This window comes from Cervus canadensis, chromosome 31 (assembly GCF_019320065.1).
Source record: "Cervus canadensis isolate Bull #8, Minnesota chromosome 31, ASM1932006v1, whole genome shotgun sequence".
In the NCBI taxonomy this organism is placed as follows: domain Eukaryota; kingdom Metazoa; phylum Chordata; class Mammalia; order Artiodactyla; family Cervidae; genus Cervus; species Cervus canadensis.
In genome coordinates, this window is record NC_057416.1 from 31,369,393 (window position 1) to 31,390,469 (window position 21,077).

The 21,077-nt window shown below is 51.0% G+C and overlaps 2 protein-coding genes across 11 annotated transcripts in view; both read right to left on the minus strand.

Moving 5' to 3' along the window:
- FGFR1 (fibroblast growth factor receptor 1) overlaps positions 1-5,456 on the minus strand; it is a 50,206-nt gene extending 44,750 nt beyond the window's left edge. For 6 of the 10 annotated variants that reach the window (XM_043453978.1, XM_043453977.1, XM_043453976.1 and 3 more), the window contains exon 1: positions 4,852-5,006. The gene's annotated coding sequence lies outside the window, so the exon portion shown is untranslated. Of the gene's footprint in view, positions 1-4,851; positions 5,010-5,154 lie in introns of those variants that run through there. The other 4 variants (XM_043453974.1, XM_043453973.1, XM_043453972.1 and 1 more) reach the window with 2 other exon arrangements.
- A 7,581-nt stretch (positions 5,457-13,037) lies between these two features.
- Positions 13,038-13,540, minus strand: LOC122432478 (cytochrome c oxidase subunit NDUFA4-like). Its single transcript, XM_043454439.1, has one exon. It carries the CDS (start codon positions 13,444-13,446, stop codon positions 13,198-13,200), a length of 249 nt encoding a protein of 82 aa, XP_043310374.1. The 5' UTR covers positions 13,447-13,540; the 3' UTR covers positions 13,038-13,197.
- Positions 13,541-21,077: the final 7,537 nt, after the last annotated feature.

Here is a 21,077-nt window from a genome sequence, read left to right on the forward strand (position 1 = left end):
AGGACTGGCAGCCCAGCTCTGGCTCTGGGTGCAGAGGTCCTCACTGGGGGGGCGAGGAGGGGGAAAAAGAAGGAGGAGGGGCAGGGAGAGGACACGTGACATCTCGGTTTTCCCACTTGTCGTCAGAGGGAGCTGAAATATTATAGTTGCCTTGCCTACACCACAGGGGGTGACGAGCCTTAAACCCACAGCGTGGGTGAAAGGACTTGCTCTCTCCTCTTGAAAACACTAATCAAATGTAAGGAATTATCTATAAACATTGTGCTTTAAGTCACTCTCGGGGGACTTTGGTAATTGGCAACCGGAGGACATGAACTTCCTGCCTTTGCAAAACCGTTTCTCCCTCTCCAGTCTTTCCAAACCCCACACTCTAGACCTTGGGGTCCCGTTTCGTGTGGCCCCTCGTGGCTATGGAACCCTTGAAATGTGGCCAGTGCCAGTCGGAATGTGCTGGAAATGAAAAGTACATACTAGAATGTACAGTCTCTCAATGATTTTTTAAAATACTGATTACATGTTGAAATGATAATGTTTCACATATACTGGGCAAAATCAGATATATTATTGAGATCCAGGTGAATTAATGAAAATGCATTTCACCTGTTCCCTTTTCAAACGTGGCCACTAGAAAACTCTGAGATCCCACATGGCCTGTGTTACATTGTAGGGGACGGGACAGCCCTGGGTAACCTCCACGGCCTGCCAAGCGCTTCTTCTTTGCCCTTCCTCTATCCTTGGCAGGCCAAGCTCTCTCATTCCTGTCTCATTCTCCGAGCCCCGCCTCAAACTGCCACGTCTTCCACAAGTCTTTCTTGGGCCTTTTGAGGTTCCTCTGAATTTCCAAAAACGTCCACCATAGGTTGGCAAGCTCCTATACAGGAGGATCTACATTGGTTTACTCTTTGCTAATACCCTTAGCACCTAACACCTACACAGAGGATGCTGCTGCATTTGGTAACTGGATGAATAAATGAATGAAACAAAGAAGGGCAGATTGGAAAGAAAGTGACAGAGCTGCGCTTGCAGAGAAGAGGTTGACAACGCCAGAGAAAGTCATCAGGCGCTCCCTGTTAGCCAGCCAAACTCGATTTCAAAGCATACCAACCTGGACATTTTCTAAACATCTCAATTCCTCAGACTTGAGGAAGTAATGCCAAAACTTTAATCCCTTTAGATGGGAATAAGACTTCTTAACAGAAATGGTTGCTTTTCACCAAAGTGAGCATTCCCTACTCCCGGCGGAGAGTGGCAGGGCAAATATTCCACAGATATCCGACAACACATACACAGCTCGGCATGCGAAATGTGAGTGGGTCCAACAGAAATGCTCATTTAAAAGTTTTGAGTCCTTGTAAAAAAAAGTGCCCAGATGTCCTTGGAAGTGAGGTATGTAAGAAATGAGTAATAAGAAGAGAAACTCTAACTGTCCCACCATAATCTAGGAAGCCTTGCCACTGAAGACAGGATGGCTTGTGGACCACCATACGCTTGGAGGTGTTCACCCAGGTGAGGGCTGTTTTCTTGGAGCCCAAACGTGGCTCCTTGCAATTGCAAGCAGAATGGTGATGAGCAGGGAATTTCTGTCTCAGGAAGATGCAACCTTAGGGGGACAAGCAATTCCCCCAGGTCTGGGGGAGCAAGCAATAGCCCAGGTCTGGTTTTTAATTCTCTCTGGAAACCCCACAATCTTCTCTGAAGCTCTGCATCTGGACTCCCAACAAGTCCGGGGGTTGACTCAGACCTTTTACAAAGCTCTGGGGAAGCCAAATGTAGACCTGTTTCCCAAGAGGAAATTAAAACTCCTCTCCAGTGAGGTGAGGCCTTTTCAGAGTAAGATGTTCGAATCACTTATTCTGTAGCTCCTTTTCCTCCAGCAGCAACAGGCTGAAACCTTCCTAGGAAGCTCTTAACCACGGCCATTTTGATGATAGAGATTAAAAAATGGAGGCCTGAAGAAAGTGTTCAGAGGCCGCTAAAGTCCCAAGCTCACAGGAGCAAATCTCTTATTTTAGGACTCTTTTTTTTTTTTTTTCAGGCCAAAACAAAAAGCACTCCCCAAACAAACAAAAAGCAGACAACTAAGCCAAAGCAGTCCAGCCTGGTCTCGGTGGCTGGAGGTTACAGGAACAAAGCTGGACGGGACCTAAGTCTGGAGATGTTCGGATCCTCTCCCCCAGGAGGGGTGGGGCCGTAGCACCTTCCAGGCTCCTTGTCTGTGTCTTCTCCTGCTTTTGGCTTCACTTGCTATTCTAAGGGTGCCTAACGGAACTTTCTCACATCCTCCATGGCCAGGAGCCAAGAAAAAGAAGTACCCAAGGCTGTCTACTTGGGAGCCAAAGAAAACAGTGCCCACTCTGGCCCAAATCCCATTCGTGAAAATGCCTCCCCAACGCGCGTTTCTTCGGGCACCGTCAGAGCAGACAGCGCGCAGCGCGCACACTGTCCAAGTGGCTCTTCACCCGGATGACCCTCATTAAAAAGCTGACATTCCGCTATGACTAAGAATAAATGCAGCAGATATTTCAACGAGCTTGTCACCCGCTGCAGTGTGTAACCATCGCCGGCTGGAGCCGAGCCCCCCGGCAGCCTCCCAGTCCCCAAACACCCTGTACTCCTCGGGGTTGGGGGGGGGGTGGTCCACGGGAGCAGCCCTGGAGGTCTTCCCAGCCAACGGGGTGGGGTGGGGGGGTGATATACGTAAACAGGTCATTAGGGAGGCAGGCCATCCTCTCTAATGTCGCTGGGTCTCCCCCCCGCCCCAACACCAAGGGCTCCCCCTGGGTCACTGGAAGGAAGGCTGATGACCCAGGCTTGGGGCGGGGGGTAATTAACCAGACAGAGGCACGTCCCAAGGGGCCCTGCTACTTAGCTTTTAAACAAGCCTCAGAGAGGAAACCGGGAGCCCGGGCCAATAGTTGAGGCGGTGGGTGGGGAGAGGAATGGGGAATGGCCACTTTCTGCCCCAGTCTCAAGGCTAAGGTTCTACAATTTAGACGGTTTTCCAAAAAAAGCGCAGGGCCGGAGGTGCAGAGGATAGAGCGCCATCTGCGGAGGAAACAGTCACCTTAATTACCATGTCTAGAGAAAGTGCGATTTCATTACAGCCTCCGAACGACCGCCCAAAGGAGGAAACCAGAGAAGTGTTTTCAATTTGAAAGAGGCTGGAGAGGAGAGGGTGAGAGACCAACTCTCTCCACCCTCTCGCAACTTTGGAACCAGAAAGCGCTTTCCTGCCTCAAAGGGCAGAACCAAAAAACCCTCAACAGGCCAACCCCTTTCAAACCTGCGGCCGGCGCGTACTTGGTAAAACGCCCCACGTTAGCCTCCGGGAGCGGCCGCCCAAAGAAAGAACTCCTTCAAAAACACCGAGGGAGCCACAGCCCGGGCCCCCCTCCCACGCCCAAGCCGCTGCGTCCCGGGCTCGCTCCAGGGAAAGGGGACGCGTGACGCCACCGCCGGGCGGCCCGACACCCGGCGGCGGGCTCCGGACAGGGTCAGACGCTCCCGCCGCTCCGGCTCTAACTGAAAAGGGAGGAGACTGCAATGCTCCGCTTCCAGAAACTTCTGTCAGGGCCAGTTCTGGATCAGACCGATGGCCAAACAGGCCACCACTTATCAGATGAGATGTTGTCACCCCCCTAAACCTCGGCCCCCTCGCCGGCGACGCCTCTTTCCCGCACGAGCCAGAAAGCGCCAGCACAGCCTAAGTACCCTGGCAACCAGGGTAACTTCTTTTCTCCCCCAGTCCCAGCGCTTCGTCCCCGAGTCTTAAGAAAAAATCTTAAAGAGCGAGGTGGTGAGGACAAGTTCTAGAATCCCCGTTTCGATCCGGGGGAGGGGGCAGGGAGGAACAGGGACGTTCAAGCGGCTGAGGTGTACCCGGGTGGCGTGAAACGGAACCAGATGCGGCGGCTACATCTGGAAAATGGGGGGGGGGGGAGGCGGGAGTGGTGGTGGTGGTGAGGTGGGGGGAGACACCGCGGAAACTTTGAACAGGGCCAAAGCCTCTGGGTCCAGAAAAGAGATGCAGGTTTCACCGCTCCTCAAGCCCCCCGCTCCCCAACCAGAGGCATCTGACTGCTTTCATAGGATCTGGGTTAAATGATTCCATCTACAACGTCAATAAATTCCTCTGCAAACGAAGGTTCCAGCCCCAAACATAGCGGGAAAGGGGAGCGGGAAGGGGGCAGAGGGTTCTGGGCCCGCGAAGCAACAAGCATCCGAGCCGAGCGAACCGCACCGGACTAAACCCTCATCCCTTCCCCCACCTCCTCGAGCCAGATAGGAACTGACCAATCCCCTCCCCCCGACCCCGTAATGGGGCTTAACCTCACCCGCTGGGCGCCCTCCCCTTCCCCAAACTCCCGACCCTTTCAGAGACTGAGTCGGAGATCAGCGCCTCTGGAAAAAGGGAATTCCTTTCTCGCTCTTCGCTGAAGCAGCTTCAGCCATTTGGTGACGACACCCCCCTTTAAAACCGACTGGAAGAGAAGCGAACAGACCCCTCCACTTCCTTCCCCCTTCAGGCCCCCAGCCGCCCACCAGCCCGCGGCCGTGACCCCAGACTTTCCCGGAGATGGAAAAGGACTTAGGAAGACCCCGGATTTTTTTCTTTTCTTTTTTTTTAGCGTTCCACCCAAAGCTACCTGCTGGATCGGGGAGACTCCCCACGGATGGACTAAAAGGAGATGGTGTGGAATGCAACTCTCTCTCTCTCTCTCTCACACACACACACACACACACACACACACACACACCACCTCGCTGCCCACCCCCGCCCGCCTCCCCAGGCCCAGGAAACCCAGGGCCGCCGCCGCCTCGGCCCCGGGCCCTGTCCCTCCCCGGACTCACCGCGGAGCCGCCGCCGCCTCTCCAGCTCCCCAGCGCGAGTTGGCGGAAAAGTTGGGCGGCGGGACGGGCGCGGGGAGGGGGCGCAGAAGGCGACGCGAGCGGAGGGAAGGGAGGGGAGACAAAAGGGGGGCGCCGGGCGCTGGGCAGGGAGCCGGGGGTGGAGAGGGGCGGGTAACGAGCGGAGGGAGGCGCCGGACCCGACTGCGCTGCGGCGGGGAGAGCGCGCGGCCGGGAGGCTCCGGCGCCGGGGGGCCGCCCGGGACGCCGAGCCCGCCCCGAATCCGGGGGCGCCGCGGCTCTTACCTCACTCGGCGCTGCGGTTCCGCCTCTGGAGAGTCCGCCGTGGCTCGTGCGGGCGGGCGGGCGCCCGTGTCCCTGGCTCCGGCCCGCCGCCCCCGGGCTCCGCTCGGGTCCTGGCGGGGCCGCGAGAGCCCCCGCGGCCGGCGCTCGACTCCCGGTGGCGCTCGGGGCTCGGCGCCTCCAGCCCGGGCGGGAACAATGGAGCCGAAGCTGGTGCCCCGGAGGCGGGGCGGGGGGAGGGCTCCCGTCCGCCGCCCGGGGTCTCCAGACCCTGTGGCCCCCCCCTCTCCAGCACCGGGCGGCGGCCCTCAGGCTTCTGGCAGCCCGGGCTCCATCGCCCGGCGGGGGCCCCGGCGCCGCGGCGTGCCCGACTGCCGCCCTGGTCCCCTGCGCCCCGCGGGGCGCCCCTCGGACAGGAGAAAAGTCCTCGGGCTCCGCCGCTCTTCCAGCTGCGGCGCGCGCTCTCGGCCGGGGAAGGCGAGGTCGCCGCAATGCGCTAAGCGGAGTCTCGGGGCTGTCCGGACGTCGCCGCCCAGCTCTGAGCACAGCCCGGGCTCCTCCGCGCGCTGCGGCTGGACCAGACTTCGGGCTCCCGCGCCGCGCCGCCGCCGCAGCCGAGTCCGCCGCGCCAGTGCCCGCAGGAGCGCTCCGAGCGCTATGCGCCGGTAAGGCGCGAGGGCTCCCTCTCACTCCCACCCCGCGCTGGTCCCACCTCCTCCTCCTCCTCCCCCTGCCGCTGCCTGCTGGGCCTTGTAGTTCTGAGCCGAGGGCCCCCGAGAAGTGGGGAGCGGGCAGAGCCGCCTGGCTTTCCGCTGCTCCTTTGCCTCGGTCTGTCTGGCCTCCTCAGGCGTGCGTGCCGGCCTGAGGTCCATCTGAGCCCTTCCAGGAGGGCGCACGAATTTCGGGCCGTGGACGGATGAGCAGTTGGAGGGGTGGAGATGAGACCCTGTAGCCCTCAGGTTGCACATGGTAGCACTTTGGTCTCTGACCGTGTGCCTTGGGGAAACGATATTCTTGCTCTGTATCTCAGTTTTCACATCTGTAAAAAGGGATGGCAAAGAGATCAAACCAGTCAATCCTAAAGGTCAGTTCAGTTCAGTCGCTCAGCCGTGTCGAACTCTTTGCGACCCCATGGACTGCAGCACGCCAGGCTTCCCTGTCCATCATCAACTCCCCGAGCTTGCTCAAACTCAAGTCTATCGAGTCAGTGATGCCATCCAACCATCTCATCCTCTGTCGTCCCCTTCTCCTCCGGCCTTCAATCTTTCCCAGCATCAGGGTCTTTTCAAATGAGTAGGTTCTTCACATTAGGTGGCCAAAGTATTGGAGCTTCAGCTTCAGCATCAGTCCTTCCAGTGAATATTCAGGACTGATCTCCTTTAGGATTATTGGTTGGATCTCCTTGCAGTCCAAGGGACTCTCAAGAGTCTTCTCCAACACCACAGTTCAAAAGCATCAATTCTTCCCTGCTCAGCTTCCTTTATGATCCAATTCTCACATCCATACATGACTACTGGAAAAACCATAGCTTTGACTAGATGGGCCTTTGTTGGCAAAGTAATGTCTCTGCTTTTTAATATGCTGTCTGGGTTGGTCATAACTTAACTTTTCTTCCAAGGAGCAAGCATCTTTTGATTTCATGGCTGCAGTCACCATCTGCAGCAATTTTGGAGCCCAAGAGACCAACTCTAAACATTCATTGGAAGGACTGATGCTGAAGCTCCAATACTTTGGCCACCTTAGGCAAAGAGCTGACTCACTGTAAAAGACCCTGATGCTGGGAAAGATTGAGGGCAGGAGGAGAAAGGGGTGACAGAGGATGAGATGGTTGGATGGCATCACTGAGTCAGTGGACATGAGTTTGAGCTAACTCTGGAAGATAGTGAAGGAGCGGGAAGCCCCTTGTGCTTAGGGTCGCAAGGAGTCAGAGACGACTTAGCCACTGAACAACAAAAAGGGGAACAATAACACTTTCCATAGAGAGCTGAGGATTAAATGAGGGCCTGCCACAGAGTTACTGAGCAAAGTCAAACTGCTTTTATTTATGAGAAGTTTGCTGGCTCCTCAGACACTTCTCTTCCATCTCACTTTCCCAAACACGTGGCCTAGGTTTTGTGGTCCAGGGGTGCTGCGTCTTGTCAGTTCTGCAGCACCATTCTCGGCCTCCGGAAGTCTTCAGCCTGGAGCGAATGTTTCAGAAGCAAAGAGTGAGAGGAGCTGAAAGGTGTTGATTTGGGAATTGATCAAAGCCCACCCAGCACACACTCCAGTACTCTATGGAACTCGAGGGAAAGTGGCTAAAATGCCCTTTCCCGTGGGTCCTTCTGCAGGCTGGTATAATCTAGTGGTTCCCTGCTCCAAATGGACATCAGTCCTCCCAAAAACTTCTGAAAAATATAAATTCTTGGACCTGCTCAGACTTGAGAGATCAGGCTGTCCCAGGAAGGAGCAAAGAGTTTATATTTTTCTGTCACTCCCACGGTGTCAGGTAGGGGACCACCGGCAGGTGAGAAGTGTGCCACCCTAGATATGATAGATACCTTCTTTCTGACCCACTACTTAAGAACTGTTTGATTTTGGACAAGTTATGCATTTGAAAGAAATCAAGACCTGTTTACATGTTTTCCCTCAGTTGGCTGGGGCCCACTCACAAGGTTGTCACCAGAATCAAATAAAATAATGGATGTCAGTGCACTCAAAAGTGTTACTTTTGATATAAATAAAGTTGCTGTGTTAGTTACTGGTAGGGCCTGTTCCCTCATCCTCATCTCATTGAAACCCACAAGGTTGTGGAAGCTCAAAAACTGAACAAGACAACGCCCTCCCGCCCCGACATTTAAGGAAAGTATCTCCAAGTTATTTCTTTTCTTTTATGGCTGTGCTGTGTGGCTTGTAGGACCTGAGTTCCCCCACCAGGGACGGAACCCAGGTCCTAGAAGTGAAAGCATCAGGTCCTTACCACTGGACTGCCAGGAATCCCTCCAAGTTAGTTTTTTATTGGACCAGCAGGTAAAAGAATAGTGACTACCATAGTTTTGTTCACATAGTAGGAGCTCAGTACATGTTTACGGACTGACTGACAAATAAATAAATATTTACAAATGAATGAAAAAACGTTAAATACAAAGCAAGAGCTCACATATTTGTGGAATAAATGAACTTCAGTGGTCAATTTTTTAATTATTCTTCTTAGGTTTTACATTTAGGTCCATGGACCATTTTGAATTGATTTTTGTAAATTGTGCAAGGCATGGTCAGTTGTTGCTGTGTTTTTTGTATAGAGGTAGTCAAGTTTTCTAGCACCGTGTGTTGTTCTGTACCAAGTAGATTGTGGGATCATAGTGCTCCAACCCAGAATGGAACCAGCAGGTCCTGCGTTGGAAGGTGGAGTCTTCACCACTGGACCACAGGGACGTCCCAGTTATTGTTTATGGAGTTATCCCCCCTGCGAGCTTATCTCTCCACCCTTCAACCCTTTTGCTCCTGATTAGGTTCTATTCATTGGAAGGACTGATGCTGAAGCTGAAGCTCCCATACTTTGAGCACCTGATGCAAAGAACTGACTCATTGGAAAAGACTTTGATGTTGGGAAAGATTGAGGGCAAAAGAAGAAGGGGGCAACAGAGGATGAAATGGTTGGATGGCATCACCGACTCAATGGACATGAGTTTGAGCAAGCTCTGGGAGATGGTGAAGGACAGGGAAGCCTGGCGTGCTACAGTCCATGAGGTCGCAAAGAGTTGGACACGACTTGTCGACTGAACAACAACAAAAAAAGTTACCCATACATTATGCCTCTTTCATTTTCTTTCTTTATAAATTTTTATTTATTTATTTTTGGCTTCCCTGGATCTTCATTGCTTTGCGCATACTTTCTCTAGTTGCGGAGAGTGGGGGGCTACTCTTCCTTGTGCGGTGGGGCCTTCTCATTGCTGTGGTTTCCCTTGTTACGTAGCACAGGCTCTAGGCATGCTGGCTTCGTAGTTGTAGCACATGGGCTTTGCTGCTCCATGGAGTGTGGAATCTTCCCAGAGCAGGGATCAAACCCATGTCCCTTGCACTGGCAGACTGATTATTATCCACTGTGCCACCAGAGACCTCCACCACCTTTATTTTAAGTCCTGCTCATTCCAGCCCTGTAAGAAGGCCAGACTCACACTCCTCCCCCTAGGAGGGGCCTTCCCAGCCAATCTCGGCTCTATGAGTCCCTGGGACCCCTACTGACCTTCTGGTATATCCCACTGATTTGATACTTAGCAAAACTGGTAGCTCACTTGGTAATGAGTCTGCCTGCAACGCAGGAGACCCGGGTTCAATTCCTGGGTGGGGAAGATCTCCTGGAGGAGGACATGGCAACCCACTCCAGTATTCTTGCCTGGAGAATGCCATGGACAGAGGAGCCTGGCAGGCTACAATCTGTGGGGTCACAAGAGTCAGACACAACTGAGTGACTAAACACACATTACTTTGTTAGTTGTCTTTTTTACTCTTTCTTCTAACCAGCTCCCAAACTGTCTTAGGGCCTGGTTCCCATCTCATATCTGATCTAGCTCCAGATTCCTCTCAGGAGGTGTTTCATTATATTGTTGATGAACTTGATTACAAACCTGGATGACCAGACAAGGCAATATAGTTGGATAGGAAATACAAGCCAAGACAATCCAGCATTTAACATCCAACTACTGTTTTCACACTTTGTTATTGCAAGAGAAGAGATCACACTTCTTTCTAATTCTTCTAAAACAGGGAGTTTTCTAGTCTTATTTATTTTCTGACCCTAAGGCATGTGGTCTTATCTCCCTGACCAGGGATTGAACCCGCACCCGATGCTTTGGAAAGCGAAGTCTTAACCACTGGGCCACCGGGGAGGTTCCAACAGGGTTTTTATTTATTTATTTATTTAATCCAGCCCTTTTGCCTTCTGATTTGGAAGCATTTTACAGGTATCTTGAACCCCACAGATGATGTGGAAGAATGTGTCCTTGATTTCAACAGAAAATGTTCAAATGTTGTTTTGATGTTCTGATGCTTGTCTGTTTGTTGTTGAGTGGCATCAGCCTGGGGTTAGGAAACGTCTCTGCAGGTTTAGCAAGAAACCAAAATGAAAGCAAGTGGTCAATTTGGTAGTTCTCACTCCCTGAGTTCTCAGGGAAACAGCCAAAGACAGCACGGGAAAGGTGAGAAACCCGGAGAAGGAATGAATGAACAGGCCGTCCACAGACCTTGGACGGGGCTCCTGAGTCATTGCGAGGCCGGGGCTTCTTTCCTCCCAGCCCAGCTCCCCTTGGGCGCTGCTGCTCCCCTTCCTCTTCCTGAAAGGGGGACCCTCCACTGGAGGATCGGGCCCCAAGCCAGTGACGGGAGTGCCTCCCCAGGGCGGCCCCAGCCTCTCCAGGCAGAGAGGGGGTCAGACCGCTACTCTGCTTCTCCATCCTGCTCTGGGGACTCCTGGCACCTTGCCCCTCCGCACAGAAATATAATCGTCCCTCCGAGATGACAAAGAGCTGGGAGGGTCGGGGAGGATCTGTAGGTCCCTCGCCCTGCCAGCTAGATGTCTGGGGGAGTGGGGAGGGGGACAAAGGCCCACACGGGCTCGAGGACCTGATAACCGGCTGGGGACCTGTTGCCTCCTGTGTCTATGGGAGGAGGTGAGCGGTGCTGAATGAAACCCAGCGAAATGGAGCTCTCCCCAAAGCCCGATCGGGTGTCTTTGGGAACACTGCAGAAAAGCCCTTCTCTCCTCCTGCAGTGTCCTCAGACCTCTTCCGCGAGAAGGCAGGCCCTCCCCTCCCCAGGGCTCCTGCTCCATCTGAGTCTAGTTATTTTAGGGCTCAGCTGTTCCCGCCAGCGATGAGGACCCTTGCTCTGCTGGCGTGGCCCTGCAGAGCTGACACCTCCCTCTTATGGAAGAGTGTGGAGGGGGATGCTAGCAAAGTCTACCACCAGCAGGGCAGGAGGGGCTGGAGAGCAGCTCTAGCCAGCTCTGGGGGTTCCTCAGACTTGGGGGGTGGTACCGGCAGAGGCTGGACTGGTTGCAGGGGAGCAGCCTCGGGAAGAGGGAACCGTCTGGATTTCTCCCTCCACGGTGGAGGTTCACAGGTCCCCGGGAGCAGGTGGGCCGCCCAGCCTTTTGCCCCAGGCTCCTGGAGTTAGGGAGCAGCAGTCAGTTACCATCTGGCTGCCATTTGGTGACCCCTGGCTGTTCTCAGCACAGCTTCAGCATATCGGGGAAGGGAGGGTCTTGTTTGGCTTGGTGTTTCTGTAAATAACATTTCACTCTCTCCCGACCAACTGACAGTGGGAAAGGGAGGTCTCAGATTCTCTGGCCCGAGTGCAACATTTATCCCCAGAGCACTGGGGCGGGGTGGGGGCAAGGGGGACATCGCCTGTGTCAGGCACTGTGCTGGGCACAATGGGTCTGAAGAATGAACGAGATTGGGGGTGAGCTCACCCCCAGAGATGAGCCTCTGGGAGCTGACAGTCTTGTCGGGGAGTCAGGGGCACCTGCTGAGTATTTGGGGAGGAAGTGGCTCAGGGGAGGTAATAATGCCTGAATCTTGAAAGCCGAAAGCATGTGAAACTCACAAGCCCATGTGGGATGCTGGAGGAAGGCGTGTGTGGAGGGAGAGTGCATGCATGTCGGGATGCTAAAGCTTCTGAATTGGCTTGCTCTGGAGGGATGAACTCAGTGCTGGGCACAGAACAAGTGCTCCATAAATGCTACCCTTACCCTTCCATTTTAACCCGGGATCACCTCTTTGGGTGCCTTTTTTCAGGTATCTTTGTGGTGGCACTATCCAATCACCACCACCCTCAGATCCTATGTCCAAGATCTGCAGTAAAGGATATATTTTTTTCCCACTAATCTCCTCCTTCCTTGCTGACCCCATCAAGATAAGCAGCCCCTTTTGTTACAGATTTAACCGTGAAACAAGAAGAAAATAACAAGAACACATATGGAGAAGCTAACAAGGCTTATAAAACCTCCACAATCCTAACAGTCATGGTCCCCGGTCTAGGTTTCAGACCCCCTCCAGGATGCTCATGGCAAACCAGCTGGCCTTTTGTCCTCTGCTTTCCTTCAGAGCTCCCTGAACTATCCCCTCTTTCTGACCCCAAATTACAAACCCTTTCCCAGTAAAAGCTGCCCATCCAAACCTCTGCGCTGGGGAACTGAGAGGTGACAGAGGTGGCAGTGGCCGAAAAGTGGACATTTGCATTTCTGAGGACTCCCCAGGAGTAGAGAACCCAGTTCCTGAGGCTTCTGCTCTGCCCAGGGACAAAGATCAAAGATGAAGGGTTAGACTGGGATACACCTTTGAAGTGGATTCCATCCAAGGATATGCTAACAGAGTTGCAGATGACTTCTCCTGGGTTGTTAAGAACGTTTGGTGATATCGGACAAGCGGGGTCAGAGAGGAAAAGAATTTAAAAATAGACAGTGTTAGGTTAGGAGAGATAGACATGCATTTTAAAAGACGGAGAGATGAAGGTGTCAGTGAGGGTGTGGGAAAACGGACACCCCACATGCTTGTTGGTGAGAGTGCTGAGGGTATAGCCTCCTTGGGGACCATGTCATAATATTTATCAATGTTTAAAAGGTACATACCTCACATACTCTTTGACCCAAAAATTCTTCTTTTAGGAATTCAAGATACAGATGTCCTCATATATGTGTAGAAAGACGGTGTATATAATATATACTAATATATAGATATGTTTATATAAAAAAGAGTATGTATATAATACATGGATGTAGATATGTTTATATAATGTATATGATAATCACTGCAACACTGTGGCTCCAAAACACCATACAGACTCATCCATAGGGCAACTGGTGAAATAAATCGTGGTCTATAAATGCAAAATTGTACGTTTATTTATTTTTTTAAGTTTCAGACTATTTATTCATCAGTGTAAACCCCAATACAATACACCAACATGATTCCGTGCATTTAGAGGGGAAATATTTCCTAGTTAAGTGGAAAATTGTGCGGATGGCTTCTGGAAGACCTTCATTCTAAGCAGCTTTAAGTGAAATATTTAGAAGTCTGAACCTTCTTTCTTCAGTTTGCTGTAATCTACGTTCACAGAGTAGAACTTGTACTGATCATTAGGACCTAGTTTGTTCCAGGGTTCTGGGTTATTCTTTCTGTCCCAACTGACATCGGGATTGAACAATGCCAGGCATGTGACATACAGTGCTGCTCCAGTCCCTCCTGCTCCAATAAATATGAAGAGGGGGATCAAGCTAGGATGCTTCTTGGCCTGACCGATGATCTGGCAGAGCATGGTTGCGACAGAGGCCTCGAGCCCAAACCGAGAGAAAAACTAAGCCGTGAGGCCTGAGATTAAGCACTCACCGCACCGGTGAGGAGCGGACGTCCAAAGTCACCAAAATTGTGCCTTTATTAAAAGGAATATGATAGATCTATATGGAAGGGAAAGAGCAAGAAGCTTTGGACTGTATATGTAACAGATCGCCTGTGTAAGAAAACAACGGGGGCACACACACCATTACACAAGCAGATACCTGCCTGCCTGCCTCTTGCTAAGTTGCTTCAGTCATGTCCGACTCTTTGCGACCCCATGGACTGTAGCCCATCAGGGTCCTCTCTCCATGGGATTCTCCAGACAAGAATACTGGAGTCAGCTGCCATACCCTCCTCCAGGGAATCTTCCTGACCCAGGGATGAAACCACCGTCTCCTGCATTGCAGACAGATTCTTTACCGCTGAGCCACCAGGGAAGCCCATATGCACATACCTGTATATGTATGTGTTTATCTAAGTGTAGATTACCTGGAAAGAAACTCTCACACACACAACAGGTGAATTGAATGTCTAGCGTGTAGGGGTGGGAAGGGGCCCTTCAGACTACCCTTTTGGACACTATAAAAATTTCATCCTGTGCCTATATTTTTTCCCTCTTAGTTGAATGTCATTATTTAAAACAAAGCAAAGTTCTATGAACTAAACTGTTATTGGCGGGTTCCTTTGCGATGTGGTTATAGGACGCTTATGTTGTTTGTTTACATACCTTTCTATCATTTGACGTTTGGGAGCGGAGCTTGTCTATAGAGTGGTTTCTGCAGTTGATCAGGCTGAGTGCTGGGTGTGTGTTTCTATGCGCTTCTCCCCTTACCTCTGTCAAAGGGAGGTGGCACCTTCTTTTGCCCCTGACCATGTACTACTTTTATGATCAGCAAGATAATAAAGTAATGATGATATGATGATGGCATGTGTGGAAAAAGCAAAGGTACATTGAGTGCTATGACTTTATCTTCAGTAATCATGGAGACACTTCCCACCAAAGCACGTCCACGGGGACAGCATTTAAGTGGCCACTCTCAGGCCTTCGCAGACGCACCCATTCTTTCTTTCACAGTGACCGCAACCCCAACCACTCTGCAAAGTGGCCCCTGATCGGAAGAGAGGGAGAACGTGAGAGTTGATTTCTGAAACGGCAGAGGATTATTAACAGTGCACTGGAATCAGGGAGGGCTGCAGACCCCTCCCATCATGAGTCGTTCCTGAAACCAGCTCTCCTCTCCACAGCCAGCACAGGGCCCCAGGGCGGGGTGCTGGGGTGCGGGGTGCTGGGGTGCGGGGTGGGGAGGCTCTTCCAGAATCAGAAGCAGGGTCCTCTCCTGCTGTGCTCTGTAGCCCATGAGTGACTTCGGTCAGCAGTCCAAGGCGGGGGGAGCCAGCTGAGTGAATTGGGGTGGACTTCTGAGACCTTACTAGGAAACCGTCCGGATGAGTGTTCAGTCTTACGGGAAGTTTCTCGCCAAAGCTAGGCAAAGGCTAATAATTCACTGTTATTCCCAAAGTCACTTGTTTGACTCTCATAGGTTTCTAAGCACATGAGCTTATTTTCTAAGAAGTGTATAGGAAATGCAAATAGCTGCTTTAGGGTTGATCTCTCTGCTTAAGCCTTCTTTAAAAAAAAAATGTTTTGCTTGGCATCCCCAAGAGCTAATAGTTAATGAACGCTTGCCAGGCAGGCACCTTGCTAAATGCTTTTACATTTGCTAAGTGAGGTCATTACTTTTAAATCTCACAACAATGAGAAAGGGATGACTGTTAGCTCCCATTTCACGGATGAGAAAACTGAGGCTTGGCAAGGCTAACTCGACCCACAAGTGGTGAGATAAGGAAGTGATTCTGCAGATCCAGACAGTCGGACTCCAGAGCCTTCACTGCCAGCCTTTCACCTCGGGGAAAAGAAGCTGCTCTTGATTTAGCAATGTCTACAGAAGGGAATTTAAAACCGTTCTTGCTTTAAAGATTCAATTATTTTTTTTTAAAAAAGTTTAAACCACACCAAACAGAATTGTCACAGTTTGAGTATGTATTTTAAAGAGAACTTGTTACTAGTCTGCTTGAATCAATCAATACCAGAGTCATTTTTTTCCCCATAACAGTTCCGCCTTCTGGGATTTTGTGCGTGTGTGTGTGTGTGTCGGGGGTAGGGAGTTGGGTGGCAGGGAGAAAAAAGAACTGAAATCTGGCATCTGTGAGCCTACGTGTCAGCATCTCTTAGGGGTGTCACTAGGTTTCAGAATTACTCTGCTTGAGTTCAGCTAGTCCTGTTGGAGATGTTGTTCAGAAATTTTGTGGTGAAGTTGAAGCGAGGGCTTGGGAAAACATGGAAGGCATTTTTCAAGAGACTCAACCAGCCAGCGCAGAAACTGTATTTTAAGTAACCATATCTCTGTTATGAATAGGCCCACAGAGAATTGAAATGGAAAGAATCTTTCAAACCAAATGTGCTTTCTGCTAGGTATGTTTCAAGTTTATTTTTCATTTTAATCTTTTTCCATACCCTTACCCGCTTATAATTCCATCTCCTTCTGCCTTTCAAAGTTTTCAGAAGAAGAACAAGGGGTGGTATTTTGATTAGAGAGATGGCTTGGTCTTTGGCTTGGTTGCCCGTAGAAATGCTCACCACGAATTCTTGTCTAGCTCTGGTGTTTTGTCACCTCTGTAGAAGATCCCAGAAGCAGGTCCCCTGGCCCCACAGCCCACCTTCCCAAGAGTATGTATGATTCGGGTCCATAGTTGCCCAAATGAGAGCTGTGGTGGGTAGAACGATTCCAAGCCCAGGTCTTCAGTGCAGTAAACCTTATGAAAACAGGGGAGAAAGTTTGTTACGGCAAAAAGTGGAATGTAGGGGTGAAGGAAGAGAACCGTGAGGAAGACAAGTACCCAACTCAGACGGCTCATCCCGCTGTGTCACCGGGCTGGACCCTCCAATGCGAGGGCCGCCCTCGGCGGCAGCATCGTGGCGATTGGCTCTGACGCTGCAAAGTCCTCTCTTAATGACTTAATGGAGACTCAGGGAGCCTGGCCGCCGGGGCTCATCTCTGCAATTTCTTCCTTCCTGCATTTTTATTGAAGCGCCGGGAACAGAGCCAGGACATTTGATGATGTTTGTTTCTACAGATCCTCCACTCCCTTTTTTTCCCTTACAGATCAGATTATCGTGTGCTGGTGGCAGTAAAAAAAAAAAAAAAAAAAGCCACCAGAGTACTGATGACAGGTAGAGAATTGCTGGGAACACACTGGGACAGGGAACGCACACCTGGCTTGATCCAGACAGCAGGGTAGGTCATGTCGCCCCTGCCCGGGGGTGAAGGTGCTTTGTCCTAGGACTGGTGAGCGGTCGGGCCCCCCTCCTGCCCTCTTTTTCCTGTTTCTGCTTCAGGTGGCCTTTTATTGAAACTCTAAAGTGCGTTGGAGGATCTAAATGAGACTTTCTCTAGCCTTAATCAAAAATACAGGAAAACCAGGGAGGGACCTCCTAGCCTTTTGCTTCAGTGAGTTTCCAATATTCCCCTGGGGCAAGATAAGTATTGGTGGGTCTGGCATACGAATATTTTTGTGTGTGTGTCACCTTGACAAGGTTAGCAGCCTTTCTGGGCCTCAATTGTAAAATGGATAAATAGGGTCGCGAAGATGTTAAAAAAAAAAAAGCCAAAACAGTCCATCTAAAGCCCCGCAGATGGTGCCTGACACTGCAGTAGTTGCTCATTAAATGTGGCCTGGCTTTACCCGAGTTACCGGGAGCACCAAGGGGCAAAGCTCTAGCTTAAAATCCATTCATTGGTGGTAGGAGGGGGATCAGGCTGGCCACCCCACTTGGCGATGCTAAAGCTTCACCCAGATTGATTCCAGTTTGGGTCTAAAGAGGCAAGAGACTTCCTGAGTCCTTTGCCCCACTCCACTCCCCACTTTTTTTTTTTTTGGCCACACCACACGGCATGCGGAGTCTTGGTTTTCCCCAACTAGGGATCGAACCCCTGGCCCTTGCATTGGCAGCGCAGAGGCCTTAGCCAACTGGACCACCAGGAAGTCCTTCCCTTCCTTCTTCTCGTCACCACCAGTGAGCTTCATCTGCCCACATCCCCACTCCACACTTCATCCTGAAATGTACCCGCAGTGCCCAGGTTCCATAACGACTGACATCAAAGAAGAAGTGATTGAGGCTAAGAAAAGCTGAAGGTGAGCAATCAAGGCTAGTGAAACAGACTGGTGATTCTCAAGATCCTTTTTCTCAATAGCGTCCTTGGCCATGTCTCTCTGGCCTCGGATTCTCTTTCTCTCTGCGCCTCTCAGCCAGGTTTCAAATGAATGATGTAACGCTGAAGATTTATGGAGTGTCCACAATGTTCCTGGCTCTGGCTTCTGCCCTCTGCTTCACTTCTCTCTCCTCCTGGACAGAACTTGCTGACCTTCTTCTTTCAGAGGTCCCTTTCAATCTCTTGTCAATCGCATTATCCTTCTCTAGGGAATCAATCCACTAGCAAACTAAGGCAGCCCCTCGGCACTTCCAGACCATGGCTTGTAAAAATACAGAGCCCGGAATCCCCATTCATCAATGCTGATTTTTCCACGACTCTGGTTCCTATGGGGGTGTGTGGGAGTAAGGGGTGCAGGGGGAGGGGTGAATGGTGAAGAGAAGCTGGCAGTGACAGAGGCTGACCCTTCCCAATGGTGGGGCTTCTTACTGGCCCCAAGCTCCTGAGCCAGGCTGTAGGGAGGGCATCCAGGGGATGCCCTAATGGGCCCTTGAGCCCAGGATGGGGTCAGCCCCAGCTGCACGTGGCCCCTTGCATTGCAGATGAAAGAAGTGAGAGCAGGCAGACGCCTCCTGGATGAGACCTTTCTGATGCTTCTTCCTGGCAAAGAAAAAGAAGTTGTTTGGCTCCTGCTTGGGGGAACTCTAACTTGGAGGGGGAATGGCGATGCTTACAATGAAATTATTATTATTATTTTTAAATTTACTCTCATAACCATTTCTATTTAATTTTAATTTAAAAATCTTTTAAAAATTATTTATCTTTCAGGGCTTCCCTTGTGGCTCAGATGGTAGAGAATCTGTCTGCAGTGCAGGAAACCTGGATTTAATCCTTGGGTCAGGACGATCCCCTGGAGAAGGGCACGGCAACCCACTCCAGTATTCTTGCCTGGAGAATCCCATGGACAGAGGAGCCTGGTGGGCTACTGTCCATGGGGGTCGCAAAGAGTCGGGCATAACTGAGCGACTAGGGGAACTCTAACTCGGAGGGGGAATGGCGATGCTTGCAATGAAATTATTATTATTTATTGATTTACTGTCATAACCATTTTTATTTAATTTTAATTTAAAAATTATTTATTGATTTATCTTTTGGCTGTACTGCATGGCTTGTAGGATCTAGTTCCTGGACCAGAGGTTGAACGTGTGTGAGCTTCCCTCTTCCCTCTGTGGACTCTGGTATCTCTGGACCTCAGTATACAGGTACGAACTCCCATATCTATTAACAGAGAGGCTTCACGCACAGGTGCTGCGAAGGTGTCCAAGGTGAGTGAGAGGCAACCCCCTGCCCAGTGACTTATAGCCTCCAGTGGATGCAGGAAGGGGGCATATCTCAACCTTTCTGCTCAAAGCACCCACCAGCCCCTGTCCCGGTGACAGGACCTCCTTTGCATCTCAGGAGATAGGAGGAACATAATGGCGCAAGAAGGGAGAATAAAGCTTGCATTCCAGGTATCAGGAGTCACCTGCACAGCGAGTAGCAGCCACCATCCACCAGCCTCTCTGTGCTTCAGGCTTTGGGACTTGCCAAGCGAGGATCAGAGGGAGGCTGGGTGACTTGCCCAGCTGGGCTTCAAATCATGGAATCTCAGGAGCTAGGATGCTAGGCAGTTTCCCGTTTCTTGAATTGATTTCCCTCTCTGATGAAGCTTAACAATCGTCTGCCCCGAAATGAGAAAAGTAAGATCACGTAGTGGATTTTTCCATATTTCTTTTAAAGGACTCTCCTTCACATTCTAAGATTGTGTGTCTCCTCCTTTTTTTTTTATATTCTAAGATTGTGTCTCTCCTCTTTCTAGTCCTGAAATGTGCTTTCTTTTTTTAACTGATAGTGAGAGGAGCCGGCGATATTTTTAAAATATTCTTATCTGGTGACAAGTTTTCATAAACTTTCAGTAAATTGCACTGGACCCAAATTTGGGAATCATGGATCAAATCCAACCCTTTCCTCCCAGGGGTGGGGAAACTGTAAGCCTAACAAGCTCAAGGGACTCATCCAAGGTCAGAGAGCAGGAAGGCGCCCTCTGTCTATTCTCAACGTGTTCCCCATTCTGGGGCCTTTTTGTGACGGGGCCTTAGAATGTGTGGCAAACTCTGCGTGGTCCCTGAAAGGGCAGTGATCTTCCTGTCTCCCTGGTTCTGGTATTAGAGAATCAGTCTCTCTGTTTCTCTCTCTCTTTTTTCCTTTTTAAAAAATATTTATTTATTTACCTGCTCCAGGTTGTGGCATGTGGGATCTTCGATCTTAGCTGTGGCATGAGGGATGGTGCTGGAGAAGACTCTTGAGAGTCCCTTGGACTGCAAGGAGATCCAACCAGTCCATCCTAAAGGAAATCAGTCCTGAATATTCATTGGAAGGACGGATGCTGAAGCTGAAGCTCCAATACTTTGGCCACCTGATGCGAAGAACTGACTCATTGGAAAAGACCCTGATGCTGGGAAAGACTGAAGGCAGGAGGAGAAGGGGACGACAGAGGATGAGACGGTTGGTTGGCATGGCCGACTTGATGGACATGAGTTTGAGTAAACTCTGGGAGTTGGTGATGGACAGGGAAGCCTGACATGCTACAGTCCCTGGGGTTGCAAAGAACTGAACTGAACTGAGGGATGATGGGGTCTTTTAGTTGCAGCAGGCAAACTCTTAATTGTGGTCAGTGGGATCTAGTTCCCTGTCCAGGGATGGCAGGCCCTCTGCCTCGGGAGTGCGAAGTCCTAGCCACAGAACCACCAGGTAAGTTCTCAGTCTCCTTTAACCAACTGCACGGGGGCCCGCCTTAGCTCCCTTGAATGGAACACCTCTTCTCCCCTTAGAAAGCAGATAGTGGCCCAGCCCTCCCCTTCGACAGCTGAGAGCTGGCCTCCTCCACCGAGTCCCTAAAAGGCAGAACCCAGGCCGCCACTCTGCAGCACTCCTGGGTCTGACCTCCAGGAGGGGTGCGAGGTGCCACTCATAAACACCCTGTTTACCTGGTTTCCCTTTGTGCGCACCTGACCAAAGTTAGGCTTCCTGAGGGGGAAGAAAAAAAAAGGTTCATTTCTTCTCTTTGTTCCGGAGACTCTCCACCCCTTTGGGTCTATTATCTCTAACAAAGCGACGCCCTCTGTTCTGAGTTCCAGAAAGGTCAGATGGATTGAATAATGAGGCGGACTAGAGCTGGGAGGCTGGTGGAGGGGAGGATTCTTAAAGCAAAGCTTTAGGTGAGAGTGAAAACCTCGGAGCTTAAGGAGGCTCAGCTCTAGGACGAGGCTGTATTGGGAAGGACTGAAGCTCTGACACTTCTGGGCATGGAAGAAGCCACGTGAAGCCCCTGGAAGTCAGAGAAAGGCTGGTAGAGAGCAGG

Bases quoted from the DNA above. Each gene is read 5' to 3' on its own strand.
- LOC122432478 (XM_043454439.1), bottom strand. From the start codon at position 13,446: ATGCTCTGCCAGATCATCGGTCAGGCCAAGAAGCATCCTAGCTTGATC.